The sequence below is a fragment of the Schistocerca piceifrons genome, chromosome 7, assembly GCF_021461385.2.
Source record: "Schistocerca piceifrons isolate TAMUIC-IGC-003096 chromosome 7, iqSchPice1.1, whole genome shotgun sequence".
Lineage (NCBI taxonomy): Eukaryota > Metazoa > Arthropoda > Insecta > Orthoptera > Acrididae > Schistocerca > Schistocerca piceifrons.
In genome coordinates, this window is record NC_060144.1 from 386,088,107 (window position 1) to 386,102,649 (window position 14,543).

The following is a 14,543-nucleotide window of genomic DNA, read 5'->3' on the forward strand; positions in this document are numbered from 1 at the left end:
GGAACAAGATATGCCTCTGCCAAGGGCACGGGCACACAGGGGGTGCAACAACTTTGGGGGTGGAGTGGTGGGGAGAAAGAAAGATGGTTTAAGAATTAACTGGGAGAGGTTTGTGAATTCTCCTACCACTCCTGTTCCTGTCCTTTGTTCATGAGAAGAAGCTTTCCCATGGCCCCGTAACTGTAAAAGCCACTAGTGTCATAGTGCCCCATCAACAGCATCATTTTGTATGAGTAAATCACAAACAAATGATTGCTGCTGAACGGACATCCATCACCAGCATGGTTTAAGTGAATACTGTGCATTTGATTCACACAACTGCTGCCTATGTAGCTCATTCATATTCAACAATAGAAGTCTTTCTACTTCTTACCAATGGTATTGTAGAATCTCAAAGGTCAATGAGTGAGTGTTGGCGCAGATGCTATTTGCCTGAAGGCTTTTGGTTTTTGCCAGTTTCTGCTGACTAATGACTGGAGTGAGACTGAGTTACAGTCCTCCAAAGCATGTTATAGTATAATAAATGAAATGGGAAACAGATCTCACATAAGTATATCAAACCATTTCATTTGTCTTTCTTTACCTTCATGCAACAAACACCCTAAAGCTGTGTATCTTATCTCGAAAAATGTACAGCTGATTTTGGTGCAACTGATTTTGGTGCCAAATATAACATAGTAATGCTGTAGAGCTACATTATGAAATAACTATCTTAAAGGTACAGATGAGGCAGCTGAAGAACTTCCTATTTGAATATTTTGAAGTTTTTTTTCCCCCATTTCCTCCATGCAAAGGTAAGGTCCCCCCTCTCGGCAAAATGAAGATGGTGAAAAACTACTTTGCGTCAAGTATGAGTGAAAGCAGATTGTCAAATTAAGCTATGTTGTGGATAGAATATGACACAACTTGACTTCAGTGAGATAATCAATGACTTTTGTTTGCTCGAAGCATGGAAATGCAAAGTAAAATTACAATGGAAACATAATTCTTGGAAATGGGTGTTTTCTCAGCTTTTAGTTATAGCTGTTCTTTCATTTCTGCTTAGTAATTTGTGAACTGTTAATAGTTTATGAGGAATAAATAAATGACATGATACACTTAATGTGTTGTGTGTGATGTTTTTCATCAATACAGTTTGTTTAAGAAATATTTATCAATAATGGTTCCTGTATCTTTAAACTTACAAAATTTGCTAAATCTGTGTAAAAACATTCAGAAAGGTATCTCCATCAGAAAAAAGTGGGAGCAATTTGGGAGTTCTGCCAGCAGCACAGAATCACCTTAGTATGTTTCTACTGTTCCATTACCTTTTCCAGCCTTTTGTTAATGATTCTTGGCTGCATGTGAAATGAGCTAATTGTCCTGTGCTCACTGGATTTCTTGGTTTCCAGTTTTTCCATTCCTATCCATTTCTTCAGTTGTGTTGCACTCCTGGTTTAGCCAGTTTTTTGTAGCCTGCTCTGTTTTTCTACACAGTTCATTAGTGAGCATTTGGTACATCTTTTTTGCATCTTCATTGTTCTTGTTTCTGAATATTCTTCTTTCTTCCACCTTCAAAATAATTTCTTGTGCAACCTACCTTTTTTGTTTTTTATTTCCTGTTTACATATCCTATACTTTTTGCTCTGCTTCTGTGATTTCTTCTTTGACCATATTTCATCACTCATTTATGTTATCATGTGGTTCTTTGTCTCTTAATGTACTAATAATAATCTCTTCTAATAGCCTTTCCATAATTTTTTTCTTTCCCAGATTTCAACTTCTTCTCAAGGTCCCTCATCAGCACAGCAGTGTTCTTAAGTTTTTCATTTTTATTTCTATTTCTGCCATAATCCTTGGGTAACAGAAGATATATTGAATTTAATTGATGAAAAGAGAAAATATAAAAATGCAGTAAATGAAGCAGGCAAAAAGGGATACAAATGTCTCAAAAATGAGATCGACAGGAAGTGCAAAATGGCTGAGCAGGGATGGCTAGAGGACAAATGTAAGGATGTAGAGGCTTATCTCACTAGAGGTAAGGTAGATACTGCCTACAGGAAAATTAAAGAGACCTTTGGAGATAAGAGAACCACTTGCATGAACATCAAGAGCTCAGATGGAAACCCAGTTCTAAGTAAAGAAGGGAAAGCAGAAAGGTGGAAGGAGTATATAGAGGGTCTATACAAGGGCGATGTACTTGAGGACAGTATTATGGAAATGGAAGAGGATGTAGATGAATATGAAATGGGAGATACGATACTGCGTGAAGAGTTTGACAGAGCACTGAAAGAACTGAGTCAAAACAAGGCCACTGGAGTAGACAACATTCCATTGGAACTACTGACGGCCTTGGGAGAACCAGTCCTGACAAAACTCTACCATCTGGTGAGCAAGATGTATGAAACAGGTGAAATACCCTCAGACTTCAAGAAGAATATAATAATTCGAATCCCAAAGAAAGCAGGTGTTGACAGATACAAAATTACCAAACTATCAGTTTAATAAGCCACAGCTGCAAAATACTAATGCTAATTCCTTACAGAAGAACAGAAAAAGTAGTAGAAGGCGACCTCGGGGAAGATCTGTTTGGATTCCGTAGAAATGTTGGAACACGTGAGGCTATACTGACTCATCTTAGAAGCTAGATTAAGGAAGGGCAAAAATACGTTTCTAGCATTTGTAGACGTAGAGAAAGCTTTTGACAATGTTGACTGGAATACTCTCTTTCAAATTCTGAAGGTGGCAGGTGTAAAATACAGGGAGCGAAAGGCTATTTACAATTTGTACAAAAACCAGATGGCAGTTATTAGAATCGAGAGGCATGAAAGGGAAGCAGTGGATGGGAAGGGAGTGAGACAGGGCTGTAGCCTTTCCCCGACATTATTCAATCTGTATATTGAGCAAGCAGTGAAGGAAACAAAAGAAAAATTCAGAGTAGGTATTAAAATCCATGGAGAAGAAATAAAAACTTTGAGGTTCGCCGATGACATTGTAATTCTGTCAGAGACAGCAAAGGACTTGGAAGAGCAGTTGAACGGAATGGATAGTGTCTTGAAAGGAAGATATAAGATGAACATCAACAAATGCAAAACGAGGATAATGGAATGTAGTAGAATTAAGTCGGGTGATGATGAGGGAATTAGATTAGGAAATGAGACACTTAAAGTAGTAAAGGAGTTTTACTATTTGGGGAGCAAAATAACTGATGATAGTCGAAGTAGAGAGGATATAAAATGTAGACTGACAATGGCAAGGAAAGCGTTTCTGAAGAAGAGAAATTTGTTAACATCGAGTATAGATTTAAGTGTCAGGAAGTCATTTCTGAAAGTATTTGTATGGAGTGTAGCCATGTATGGAAGTGAAACATGGATGATAGATAGTTTGGACAAGAAGAGAATAGAAGCTTTTGAAATGCGGTGCTACAGAAGAATGCTGAAGATTAGATGGGTAGATCACATAACTAATGAGGAAGTATTGAATAGGATTGGGGAGAAGAGAAGTTTGTGGCATAACTTGACTAGAAGAAGGGATCGGTTGGTAGTACATGTTCTGAGGCATCAAGGGGTCACCAATTTAGTATTGGAGGGCAGCGTGGAGGATAAAAATCGTAGAGGGAGACCAAGAGATGAATACTCTAAGCAGATTCAGAAGGATGTAGGTTGCAGTAGGTACTGGGAGATGAAGAGGCTTGCACAGGATGGAGTAGCATGGAGAGCTGCATCAAACCAGTCTCAGGACTGAAGACTACAACAACAACATTCTGCCATAAGTAAATTGTGGTTACTAGTAATATTTGAATCTTATAATGTATCTGCCTTCCTGATTCCACTTCTATACCTTTCTTCAACCAGTATAAAATTCGTTTGGTTTCTATATTTATCTCCTGGTGATTTCCAAGTATAACTCCTCTCCTGCGAGTTTTGAACACCATGTTCTGAAGTTGTCATATATACTAGGGTAATAAAAATACTTTCTTTTATTCGTTTCACTTTACAAAAATAACCATGTCACTTACACAGTTTACATTTCCTACACACTTAGCCAATTTCTTTGCCGTTATCACTTCTACTCCATTAATTCTTTTTATTTGTCCTCCCAAGTAGTAAATATTCATCTGACTGCAATTCTTCTCACCCATCTCATCTTACCTGAGGAATTCCTACCAGGTTCTATTATTATTTTCCATCTCTCTTTTAAGGTTTTCTCATTTTCCTGCCAGTAGCAGTGCTTTGACATTCCAGGTACCAATCCTTGTTTTGAAATTGCACCTCCTTTTATGTTGTTGTTGTTGTTTCCCTCCCCTCACTGGAGATCTGACCAGGGGAATATTTTATCAACAGTTGGAGGAAGCAATATTTTGTGTATAAAAAGGAGACTGAGTTATGCAGGGAAAATAATGTGTGGTGATATTCTATTGTCTCCCACAACTCTGGAGGCTGCCCCTAACATGGGATACAGATGCCTTTTGCGGCCGCCTGCTCTGGGTCAGACGCTACAAAGCTATAAGTTCATTGGAGATATTTTATTTCTCTGATGCCCTGCCAGGGATGCACCCTCCAGGGGTTAGTGCCCCCCCCCTCTCCCCCCCCCCCCCCAAGGGTTTCATAGTATTAGATGTTATTGTATGTAATATATTTTATTTCTCTGATGCCTTGCCAGGGATGCACCCACTAGGGGTTACAGGCCCCCCAAGGGTTTCATAGTATTAGATGTTATTGTATGTAATATATGTTCATAGTTGTTTTATGTATGCTATGTGATGCTCTATAACTTTTCCTTTTTCTCTCTCTAACTTGCTAAGCCCTCATCAACCCCTCTCACTCCCCTACCCTACCCACTTCTTGGATCTTTCTAATCTCAGTTTGTTCACAATACGCAGCAGCTCAGCTGTTGAACTTGTGATTTCATGAAGAATATGTTTGTGTACTACTAAATGCAACCTCTATAGCATGAGATGGTCTTCCTTCATATTGTGTCTTTTTGTATTGCTTCCAAGAGTTTTCATTATTTTTTGTTGATGATGTAGAAGTCAATTATAATGCCAGTAAATAATCCTGCACATCAACAGATCACTCGAACTGCATGACAATCCATGGCGATGTGATTGTCAACTGGCTCCATTGCGTGAATGGACACTTGAACATAAGCTAAACACCCAAGATACACAGTGTGAAGAGCCAGAGAAACTGAAAGGCATGCTTTGGCAAGAGGTTGCAACTGATCAGATGGCATGTATGCCAAGGATTGTATTTCCACAACAAGATGCTACATTTGAAGCAACTGGTGGTGAAGTTACAATGTCATGCCAGGTGAGTTTTATATATATAATATACATGAAAGGGATATGTTAAAAGATAATTTCACAGATATAACAGGAGTGATTTCCACTCAATGTGATAAAAATGGAAAAGGAGTAATTAAAATTTGAGAAATCCATTTCAACTTAGTGAATGGAAGAGAAAATACATGAGAAGAAAAGTAATACTGTTGAATGGCTAAAATTTTGATCCACATGTGCTAGCTTGGGTAAATTTTAATACAGTTGTATTATGTTTTCTTTAAAATAACTAAACATTTCTTCCAACTACATTTCATTAAATCCTAGAGGACTGAAAATGATGGTTTGTATACGATTAATGTACCTAAAAGATGTTGAAAAAATTACAAAGTAAATAGCAACAGAAGGAAGAAACAAATTACACAGATCACAAGAGGAAACAATGTCAGGAAATTATTCGTGGATTCCATAGGAAAGTCCCTCACATCTGCAGTTTTATTGTATTTTAGTTCTGAGGATTTTTCCACAGCACAAATGAAAATTAAAAGAAGAATGGTAAAAATGCACTTAAGATAAGAAACAGAAATGAGGCAACTATGGGGTGTCTTGAAACAGTAATTTATCTAACTATGAAATTCGAATTGCTTTCATTATACTCAGTAAAGGTCATGCTACCTAAAACTATTTCTGTAGTTTCTTATCATTTGGACTGTCATGGCACGTTCACTATTAACAAATTGTGTTGTTCAGGGATTTTCAAGCATCCTAGAAAACAGCTTTATTTGGATCAAGGTGTAACTTTGTGAAAAGACAATTGCAAGCATTACCACTTACAAAATTTATGTAAACAGCCAGCCAAAAAGAAGCACAGGGAGTACTTCTATTTTTAGAAATAGTGAAAAAATGTTATGTTTTGGAGCACTTCTCACAAGGTGGATAATATTACTTACTGCTTTCAACTAGATATTATCATATTGTTACAGACAACTTTCCATTTGCTTGAAAAATTGTCTTATCATAAAGCATCAATTGTGACAGATATTCATCCGCTACTACCCTGGTAATTGCTAACATTCGAAGCCTTAGTTATCAGCATTGTTTACCAAGCTGGGGTCTTCTGGGGACCATATATATCTTTTGTAGACAGTTACACAGATTAGATTTTTTGGATGTCTAAAAGTATATTTAAATTAGATAAGCATTGTTGACATATTTGTTTATTGTCAAAGCTGATAAAATAAAAAAATATGGACAAATTGATTCCATGCCATGGCAGCAGTAAAAACTGCAAGATATTGTCCACATTTCAGAAACTGATTCCTTTCAGCAGCAAAGAACTCCAACAATCAGTAGTACATCAAGCAACACTCTCAGTTTGGCAGAATCTACATCTATCCTACTTCTCATTCTGTTCAGAGCAGTATTGGCATTGTAATAGTGAACAGCACAAGATGCTTCACTATTGCTGAAGATGCATATAGTATCTACAACTTGATCATTAAAGATTATGTTAAAAAATTTGGACATTGTGGGTGTAAGATCACTTGCATTCATTGGCTTGGAAGATCCTTTGGGAATGTCATATTGATGACAGTTAGTCACGGGGCCATTGAACTTGTCCATTTTCATCCTGACTTCACAATAACCTCATCTCCTTCATCAGAATCTCAATCATAATATTCATTTGCAGTGTCACTTTATTCTGAATTCACTTCAAGGTGAATGTTCTCAGATAAATTCCTCATTAGGATCGCTCTAGACATCATCTAGGTCACTGAGATAATTCATCCAGCATCCAAAGAATGTCATTATTTGAGACTTGTTCACGGGCCATTTTCAAAAATTTATGGTGTTCATATTAATTTTGAAAAATCGAAAAATTAATCTTTCAAAATGTGTAACATAGTATACCGAGTGGGGTCTTACCAGGACCACAAGTGTTTTTTATTTTTAATGACTGCATCATATGTCTGATTATGTAATATATATCTTAAACAGATGTAGGAATATACGAGGCATGTTGAGAAAGTATGTGCGCCAAATTTTTATATATTTTTCAGAAAAAGTTTATTTGAAAGAAAAAGTTACAGGATATTGTTTGGTAATACATTTGTTGACTATTTTTCTGTGTAATTGCCATCCCATTCAGTGCATGTGGCAAATTCTGGCTTGAGATTCTTTGTGCACTCCAAAAAGAACTCCCCCCACCAACTCCGTATCCCATTTCACAACCTCTTTCTACTTCTGTTTGTTGCCTGAAAATTTAATTCCACTAACATATGCCTTCTGGGAGATGAAAAGATGATAATCTGAAGTGCCCCCCCCCCCCCCCCCCCCCAGTCAGGGTAACATGGGGGGCAGTTCAAAATATCCCAACTAAATGGGTCCAAGACTACCACGGGGCTAAGGCAGTGGAGGGACGGATGTTGTCGTGTAACAAGCACATTCCTGTTGTAAGAATTCTGCTCTTTTTGTTTTTAATGCTCCTTTTCAGATATTTTTTTGGGGGGAAGGGGGGGTGGGGCGGAGGAGGTATCACAATATCGTTGTGCATTGGTCCCCCTGCCCCACCCCCCTGGGGCAGAAATCCAACCAAGATATAATGTCTTTTTGGTCCCAAAACACTGAAGCCATGCCTTTTTGCCTGAAATTGTGGTTTTGAATTTTTTGGTAGATGAGAAATTGGTGTGATGTCACTGTGATGACAGTCTTTTTGTCTCAGGCATGTAATGAGCCACCTACATTTCATTTCCAGCCATAAGAGAGCTCATAAAACCCTCACCTTCTAATTCAAGTTTCTCAGGAAACTTGTGGGCTCCACTGATCTGATTTTTCTTGTACACAGTTTCCTATTACACAGCATTTCTGTGAATGTCCCATGTAAGAGAGTTCTGGAAAGTTGTTGAAACATTGCAGAAATTCCATCCACTCTCAATCAGTGGTCTTTATTAACAGTTCCCTCAATTTTTTGCACCAACTCATCAGTCAAAATGGAAGTTCTTCCACTCATCTGTTTGTTATGAACATTTGTTTTGCCTCCACTTAGCTCCCTACATCACTTGAAACACACTCGTTCTGCTCAGAATACTTCTGCTGTAAACCATTTTGAATCTAAAAAAAAGAATCATTTGGTGTCATCTGTTCCACAAGTAGGAAGTGGGTCACAGCACATGGCTCGAACTTGGCGTGATATCTTACCAATAGCTTTCATACACTTCCGTACAACTGGACACTACAATATGAGTTTGCTTCGTACTGTGTTCCTGCAATTCTCACTGTGGTCAGGGGTTCCCCCTCAACCACTCAGTGTTGCCAAACCTCAAAAAACAAAGAACAGTGTGTTATGGTTGCAGTACACTTACTTTTTGGACATGCCTCATATAAAAATCAAGAATAAATTGTTTCTTACAGTTGCTACAGTATCACCAAAGATCACTCTTGGGGTTCCTAGATGACCCTGTTGATATGTTAAGGATAAAATTACAGAACAGAAGATGATAAACAATTTGGCCTGCAGTGACTGTGCCATGAAAGATTGCAATGACATATGTCCTTACAATACATGCACTACTGAGCTGTCAGAATAATTAAACTTCGTTGACTTCCTTCAAGTTATCAGCAGACAGATTTGTGTGTGTTATTGTCATCACTTTGTATCTAAGAAAAAAAGAGCACATGTTTCACATATTAATGATTGTTTATTTTCAGATTGAAGGGAACCCACCACCAACAGCTCACTGGGTTCATGAGTCACAAATCCTGTCCAATAACAGTGACAAGTTTATCATTCATGAAGGACTTGGTGGTTGGCTAAACATCACATTATGGGAAGCTGGACCAGAAGAACGTGGGGAATACACATGTGTTGCAAAGAATGAGGCTGGTGTGGATGAACGCAGATTGACTTTACTACTGGATAGTGAAGACCCATTGATTTTGGGAAAAGACAGTGCCAGTGGCAGCAGTGGAACTAACATGGAGTCCTCACATTTACCTCTCATAGTAGCTCTTGGGGTTGGAGCAACCATTCTTGCAGCACTTCTCATAGGATTGTCATGCTGGCTGTGCAGAAGTGGCCGAGTATGCTATGTAAGACATTTTACAGCTACTATTTTAATGGAGTTATTCTTATGTGACAAAATATTATAATAAGAGAAATTTAAAAAACAGTAACAATAAATAAAAATAAGACAAAGCTGATTGATGTGTGTTGCATAAATACATTATCAGCATATAAGACATGAAAACTATAGGGACACCATCTGATGCTAGTGTGGAAACTGAGTAGCTGGCACAGCATTACTATCAACTGCTGTGACACCACTATGCATGTAGTACTGAGCATCAGGTGCACCCTCTGATGGGGCCAGGCCAAACTCTGGCATATATGGTGGCCACCAGACTGACCTAAGCAGTTTCGATTTTCTTGTGTTTTTATGTGTTTGTTTGTCACACAAAGCTACAGTTGAATAGTTAGCTTCTCTCTGTTTTATTACTCCAGTTTGGATATGTAAATAGTGTTATATGCGTGACACCAAGGAAAGTCTGTGTTGTGTGACATTTTCTAATCTATAAATTGCTCAACTTTTTTCTCCATTCTAAACAGAATGCACTGTCACACAAAAAATTCTAATTACATTTTTTTTGCTGTAGTTCAGTGTGCAGACTGTTTTTTGATTTACGTATAAAATTTTTCCTGGCTGATAGCCAAAAAGTATGCACACATCAAATTTAATTCACAACATATTTTTCACTGAACTTAATGGACTTGGTCTATTTAGATTCCATTAAAAAAATCTCTTGTAAAAGAAAAAAATGCTTTCAGTTGTATTTAATACTCATACACAAGATAAATAAACTCTTCATTCAGTATAACTTTCCTTCTAGCTAACTATCTTTTGAGGTTAGAAAACAGTTCTACCTGTAACATAGGGCTATTCCAGAGAGTAATATAGGTGGTTCTCAGTGCTTGATATGAGAGGAGATGTGTTGTGCTAACATGTTGTTGTTGTTGTTGTTGTTGTTGTTGTTGTGGTCTTCAGTCCTGGGACTGGTTTGCTGCCGCTCTCCATGCTACTCCACGCTGTGCAAGCTTCTTCATCTCCCAGTAACTACTGCAACCTACATCCTTCTGAATCTGCTTAGTGTATTCATCTCTTGGTCTCCCTCTACGATTTTTACCCTCCACGCTGCCCTCCAATACTAAATTGGTGATCCCTTGATGCCTCAGAAGATGTCCTACCAACCGATCGCTTCTTCTAGTCAAGTGGTGCCACAAACTCCTCTTCTTCCCAATCCTATTCAATACCTCCTCATTAGTTATGTGATTTACCCATCTAATCTTCAGCAGTCTTCTGTAGCACCACATTTCAAAAGCTTCTATTCTCATCTTGTCCAAACGGTTTATCGTCCATGTTTTACTTCCATACATGGCTACACTCCATAAAAATACTGTCAGAAACGACTTCCTGACACTTAAATCTATACTCACCGTTAACAAATTTCTCTTCTTCAGAAACGCTTTCCTTGCCATTGCCAATCTACATTTTACGTCCTATCTACTTTGACCATCATCAGTTATTTTGCTCCCCAAATAGTAAAACTCCTTTATTACTTTAAATGCCTCGTTTCCTAATCTAATTCCCTCATCATCACCTGACTTAATTCAACTGCATTCCATTATCCTCATTTTGCTTTTGTTGATGTTCATCTTATATCCTCCTTTCAAGACACTATCCATGCCGTTCAACTGCTCTTCCAAGTCCTTTGCTGTCTCTGACAGAATTACAATGTCATCGGCGAACCTCAAAGTTTTTATTTTTTCTCCATGGATTTAAATAACTACTCCAAATTTTTCTTTTGTTTCCTTCACTGCTTGCTCAATATACAGATTGAATAACATCGGGGAGAGGCTACAACCCTGTCTCACTCCCTTCCCAACCACTGCTTCCCTTTCGTGTCCCTCAACTATTATAACTGCCATCTGGTGTCTGTACAAACTGTAAATAGCCTTTCGCTCCCTGTATTTTACCCCTGTCACCTTCAGAATTTGAAAGAGAGTATTCCAGTCAACATTGTCAAAAGCTTTCTCTAAGTCTACAAATGCTAGAAACTTAGGTTTGCCTTTCCTTAATCTATCTTCTAAGATAAGTCATAGGGTCAGTGTTGCCTCATGTGTTCCAATATTTCTACAGAATCCAAACTGATCTTCCCCGAGGTCGGCTTCTACCAGTTTTTCCATTTGTCTGTAAAGAATTCACGTTAGTATTTTGCAGCTGTGGCTTATTAAACTGATAGTCCAGTAATTTTCGCATCTGTCAGCACCTGCTTTCTTTGGGATTGGAATTATTATATTCTTCTTGAAGTCTGAGGGTATTTCTCCTGTCTCATATATCACAGGTGGTAGAGTTTTGTCAGGACTGGCTCTCCCAAGGCTGTCAGTAGTTCTACTGGAATGTTGTCTACTCCTGGGGCCTTGTTTCAACTCAGGTCTTTCAGTGCTATGTCAAACTCTTCACGCAGTATAATATCTCCCATTTCATCTTCATCTACATCCTCTTCCATTTCCTTAATATTGTCCTCAAGTACCTCGCCCTTGTATAGACCCTCTATATACTCCTTCCACCTTTCTGCTTTCCCTTCTTTGCTTAGTACTGGTTCTCTTTTTCTCCAAAGGACTCTTTAACTTTCCTGTAGGCAATATCTATCTTACCCCTAGTGAGATAAGCCTCTAAATCCTTACATTTATCCTCTAGCTATCCCTGCTTAGCCATTTTGCACTTCCTGTTGATCTCATTTTTCAGACATTTGTATTCCTTTTTGCCTGCTTCATTTACTGCATTTTTATATTTTCTCCTTTCATCAATTAAGTTCAATATTTCTTCTGTTACCCAAGAATTTCTACTAGGCCTTGTCTTTTTATCTACTTGATCCTCTGCTGCTTTCACTATTTCATCCTTCAAAGCTACCCATTCTTCTTCTACTGTATTTCTTTCTCCCAACCCTGTCAGTTGTTCCCTTATGCTCTCCTTGAAACACTGTACAACCTCTGGTTCTTTCAGTTTATCCAGGTCCCATCTCCTTAAATTCGCACCTTTTTGCAGTTTCTTCAGTTTTAATCTACAGTTCATAACCAATAGATTGTGGTCAGAGTCCACATCTGCCCCTGGAAATGTCTTACAATTTAAAATCTGGTTCCTAAATCTCTGTCTTACCATTATATAATCTTTCTGAAACCTGTCAGTATCTCCAGGCTTCTTCCATGTATACAACCTTCTTTCATGATTCTTGAACCAAGTGTTAGCAATGATTAAGTTGTGCTCTGTGCAAAATTCTACCGGGCGGCTTACTCTTTCATTTCTTCCCCCCAATCCATATTCACCTACTATGTTTCCTTCTCTCCGTTTTCCTACTGATGAATTCCAGTCACCCATGACTATTAAATTTTCGTCTCCCCTCACTACCTGAATAATTTCTTTTATCTCGTCATACATTTCATCAATTTCTTCATCACCTGCAGAGCTAGTTGGCATATAAACTTGTACTACTGTAGTAGGCATGGGCTTTGTGTCTATCTTGGCCACAATAATGCGTTCACTATGCTGTTTGTAGTAGCTAACCCGCACTCCTATTCTTTTATTCATTATTAAACCTACTCCTGCATTACCCCTATTTGACTTTGTATTTATAACCCTGTATTCGCCTGACCAAAAGTCTTTTTCCTCCTGCCACCACCGAACTTCACTAATTCTCACTATATCTAACTTTAACCTATCCATTTCCCTTTTTAAATTTTCTAACCTACATGTCCGATTAAGGGACCTGACATTCCACGCTCCGATCTATAGAACGCCAGTTTTCTTTCTCCTGATAACGACGTCCTCTTGAGTAGTCTCTGCCCGGAGATCCGAATGGGGGACTATTTTACCTCCAGAATATTTTACCCAAGAGGACGCCATCATCATTAACCATACAGTAAAGCTGCATGCCCTTAGGAAAAATTACGGCTGTAGTTTCCCCCTTGCTTTCAACCATTCACAGTACCAGCACAGCAAGGCCATTTTGGTTAGTGTTACAAGGCCAGATCAGTCAATCATCCAGACTGTTGCCCCTGCAACTACTGAAAAGGCTGCTGCCCCTCTCCAGGAACCACATGTTTGTCTGGCCTCTCAACAGATACCCCTCCGTTGTGGTTGCACCTACGGTACGGCTATCTTTATTGCTGATGCACGCAAGCCTCTTCACCAACGGCAAGGTCCATGGTTCATGGGGGGAAGAATGCCTCTGTATGCATAATAATTAGACTAATCCTGTCTTCACCATCCCTGTGGGTGTGATATATAGGGAGTTCTAGTGTATTTCCTGATTCATTACATAAGATTATCGCTTGAAGTGTATTAAGTATGCTCTTATGGGCTAGTTTGCACTTTTCATAATGTGGGTTTGCCAGTTCACTTCTTTTAGCTTCTCCATGATATTCTTGAATGAGTCAGACAAACCTCTGACCATTTATGCTGCCCTGCTTTGTACACATCCAATATCCTCTGTTAGTCCTATTCTCCTACACTTGAGAAATATTTTATGATGATTTGTACAAGTGTTTTGTAATGAATCTCATTTATAGACTGAATAAATTTCGATAGTAGTCTGCCAACAAAGCTAAACCTGAAGTCAAGAAACACTGCACCTACCTGACTGCCTTGATCCATGGCTTTCGAATGAGTTGTGTTTCACGTGACTGATGTTTTAGGAATCCATGCCAAGCATCGAGGAAGTCACTGTGAGACACCTTATTATATTTGAACGTGGAATATGTTCTAAGTGTCTACAAGAAATGAAAGTCAAGGATATTGGACATTACTTTTGTGGATCAGTTCAGCTGCCTTTTGTGTAGACGGGTGTGACCTGTCCTTTCTGCCAACCACTGGGCTCAGTGTTTTGTTTGAGAGATATACATTAAACTGTTGTTAAAAGAGGGAATAAGTCAGTCCCAATTTTGGTATAGAATCAGACAAGGGTTTCATTTGGCACTGAAACTTTGTTCAAGCTTTAGCCATTTCTCAACACCACTAGCAATAATGCATTTTATTTCATTCATCTTTGCAGTGGTACAAGGATTTAACTGGGGCAATATTGCGGATTTTCCTTTGTAATGGAACATTTAAAAATTGAGTTCAGTATTTCTGCTTTTGATTTGCTACCCTCAATTTCAGTTTCTGTCTCATCCATGCGTACCTGGACACTAAATTTGTCGCTACTAACAGTCTTTACATATGACCAGAAT

At 38.4% G+C, this 14,543-nt stretch overlaps 1 protein-coding gene across 3 annotated transcripts in view; it reads left to right on the forward strand.

Annotated features, from left to right (window-relative positions):
- LOC124804696 (leucine-rich repeat-containing protein 24-like) overlaps positions 1-14,543 on the forward strand; it is a 370,900-nt gene that overhangs the window by 338,168 nt on the left and 18,189 nt on the right. For all 3 annotated transcript variants that reach the window (XM_047264949.1, XM_047264950.1, XM_047264948.1), the window contains 2 exons: positions 5,051-5,291; positions 8,969-9,349. In XM_047264949.1, coding sequence (XP_047120905.1) covers positions 5,051-5,291; positions 8,969-9,349 — 622 coding nt within the window. The remainder of the gene's footprint in view (positions 1-5,050; positions 5,292-8,968; positions 9,350-14,543) is intronic.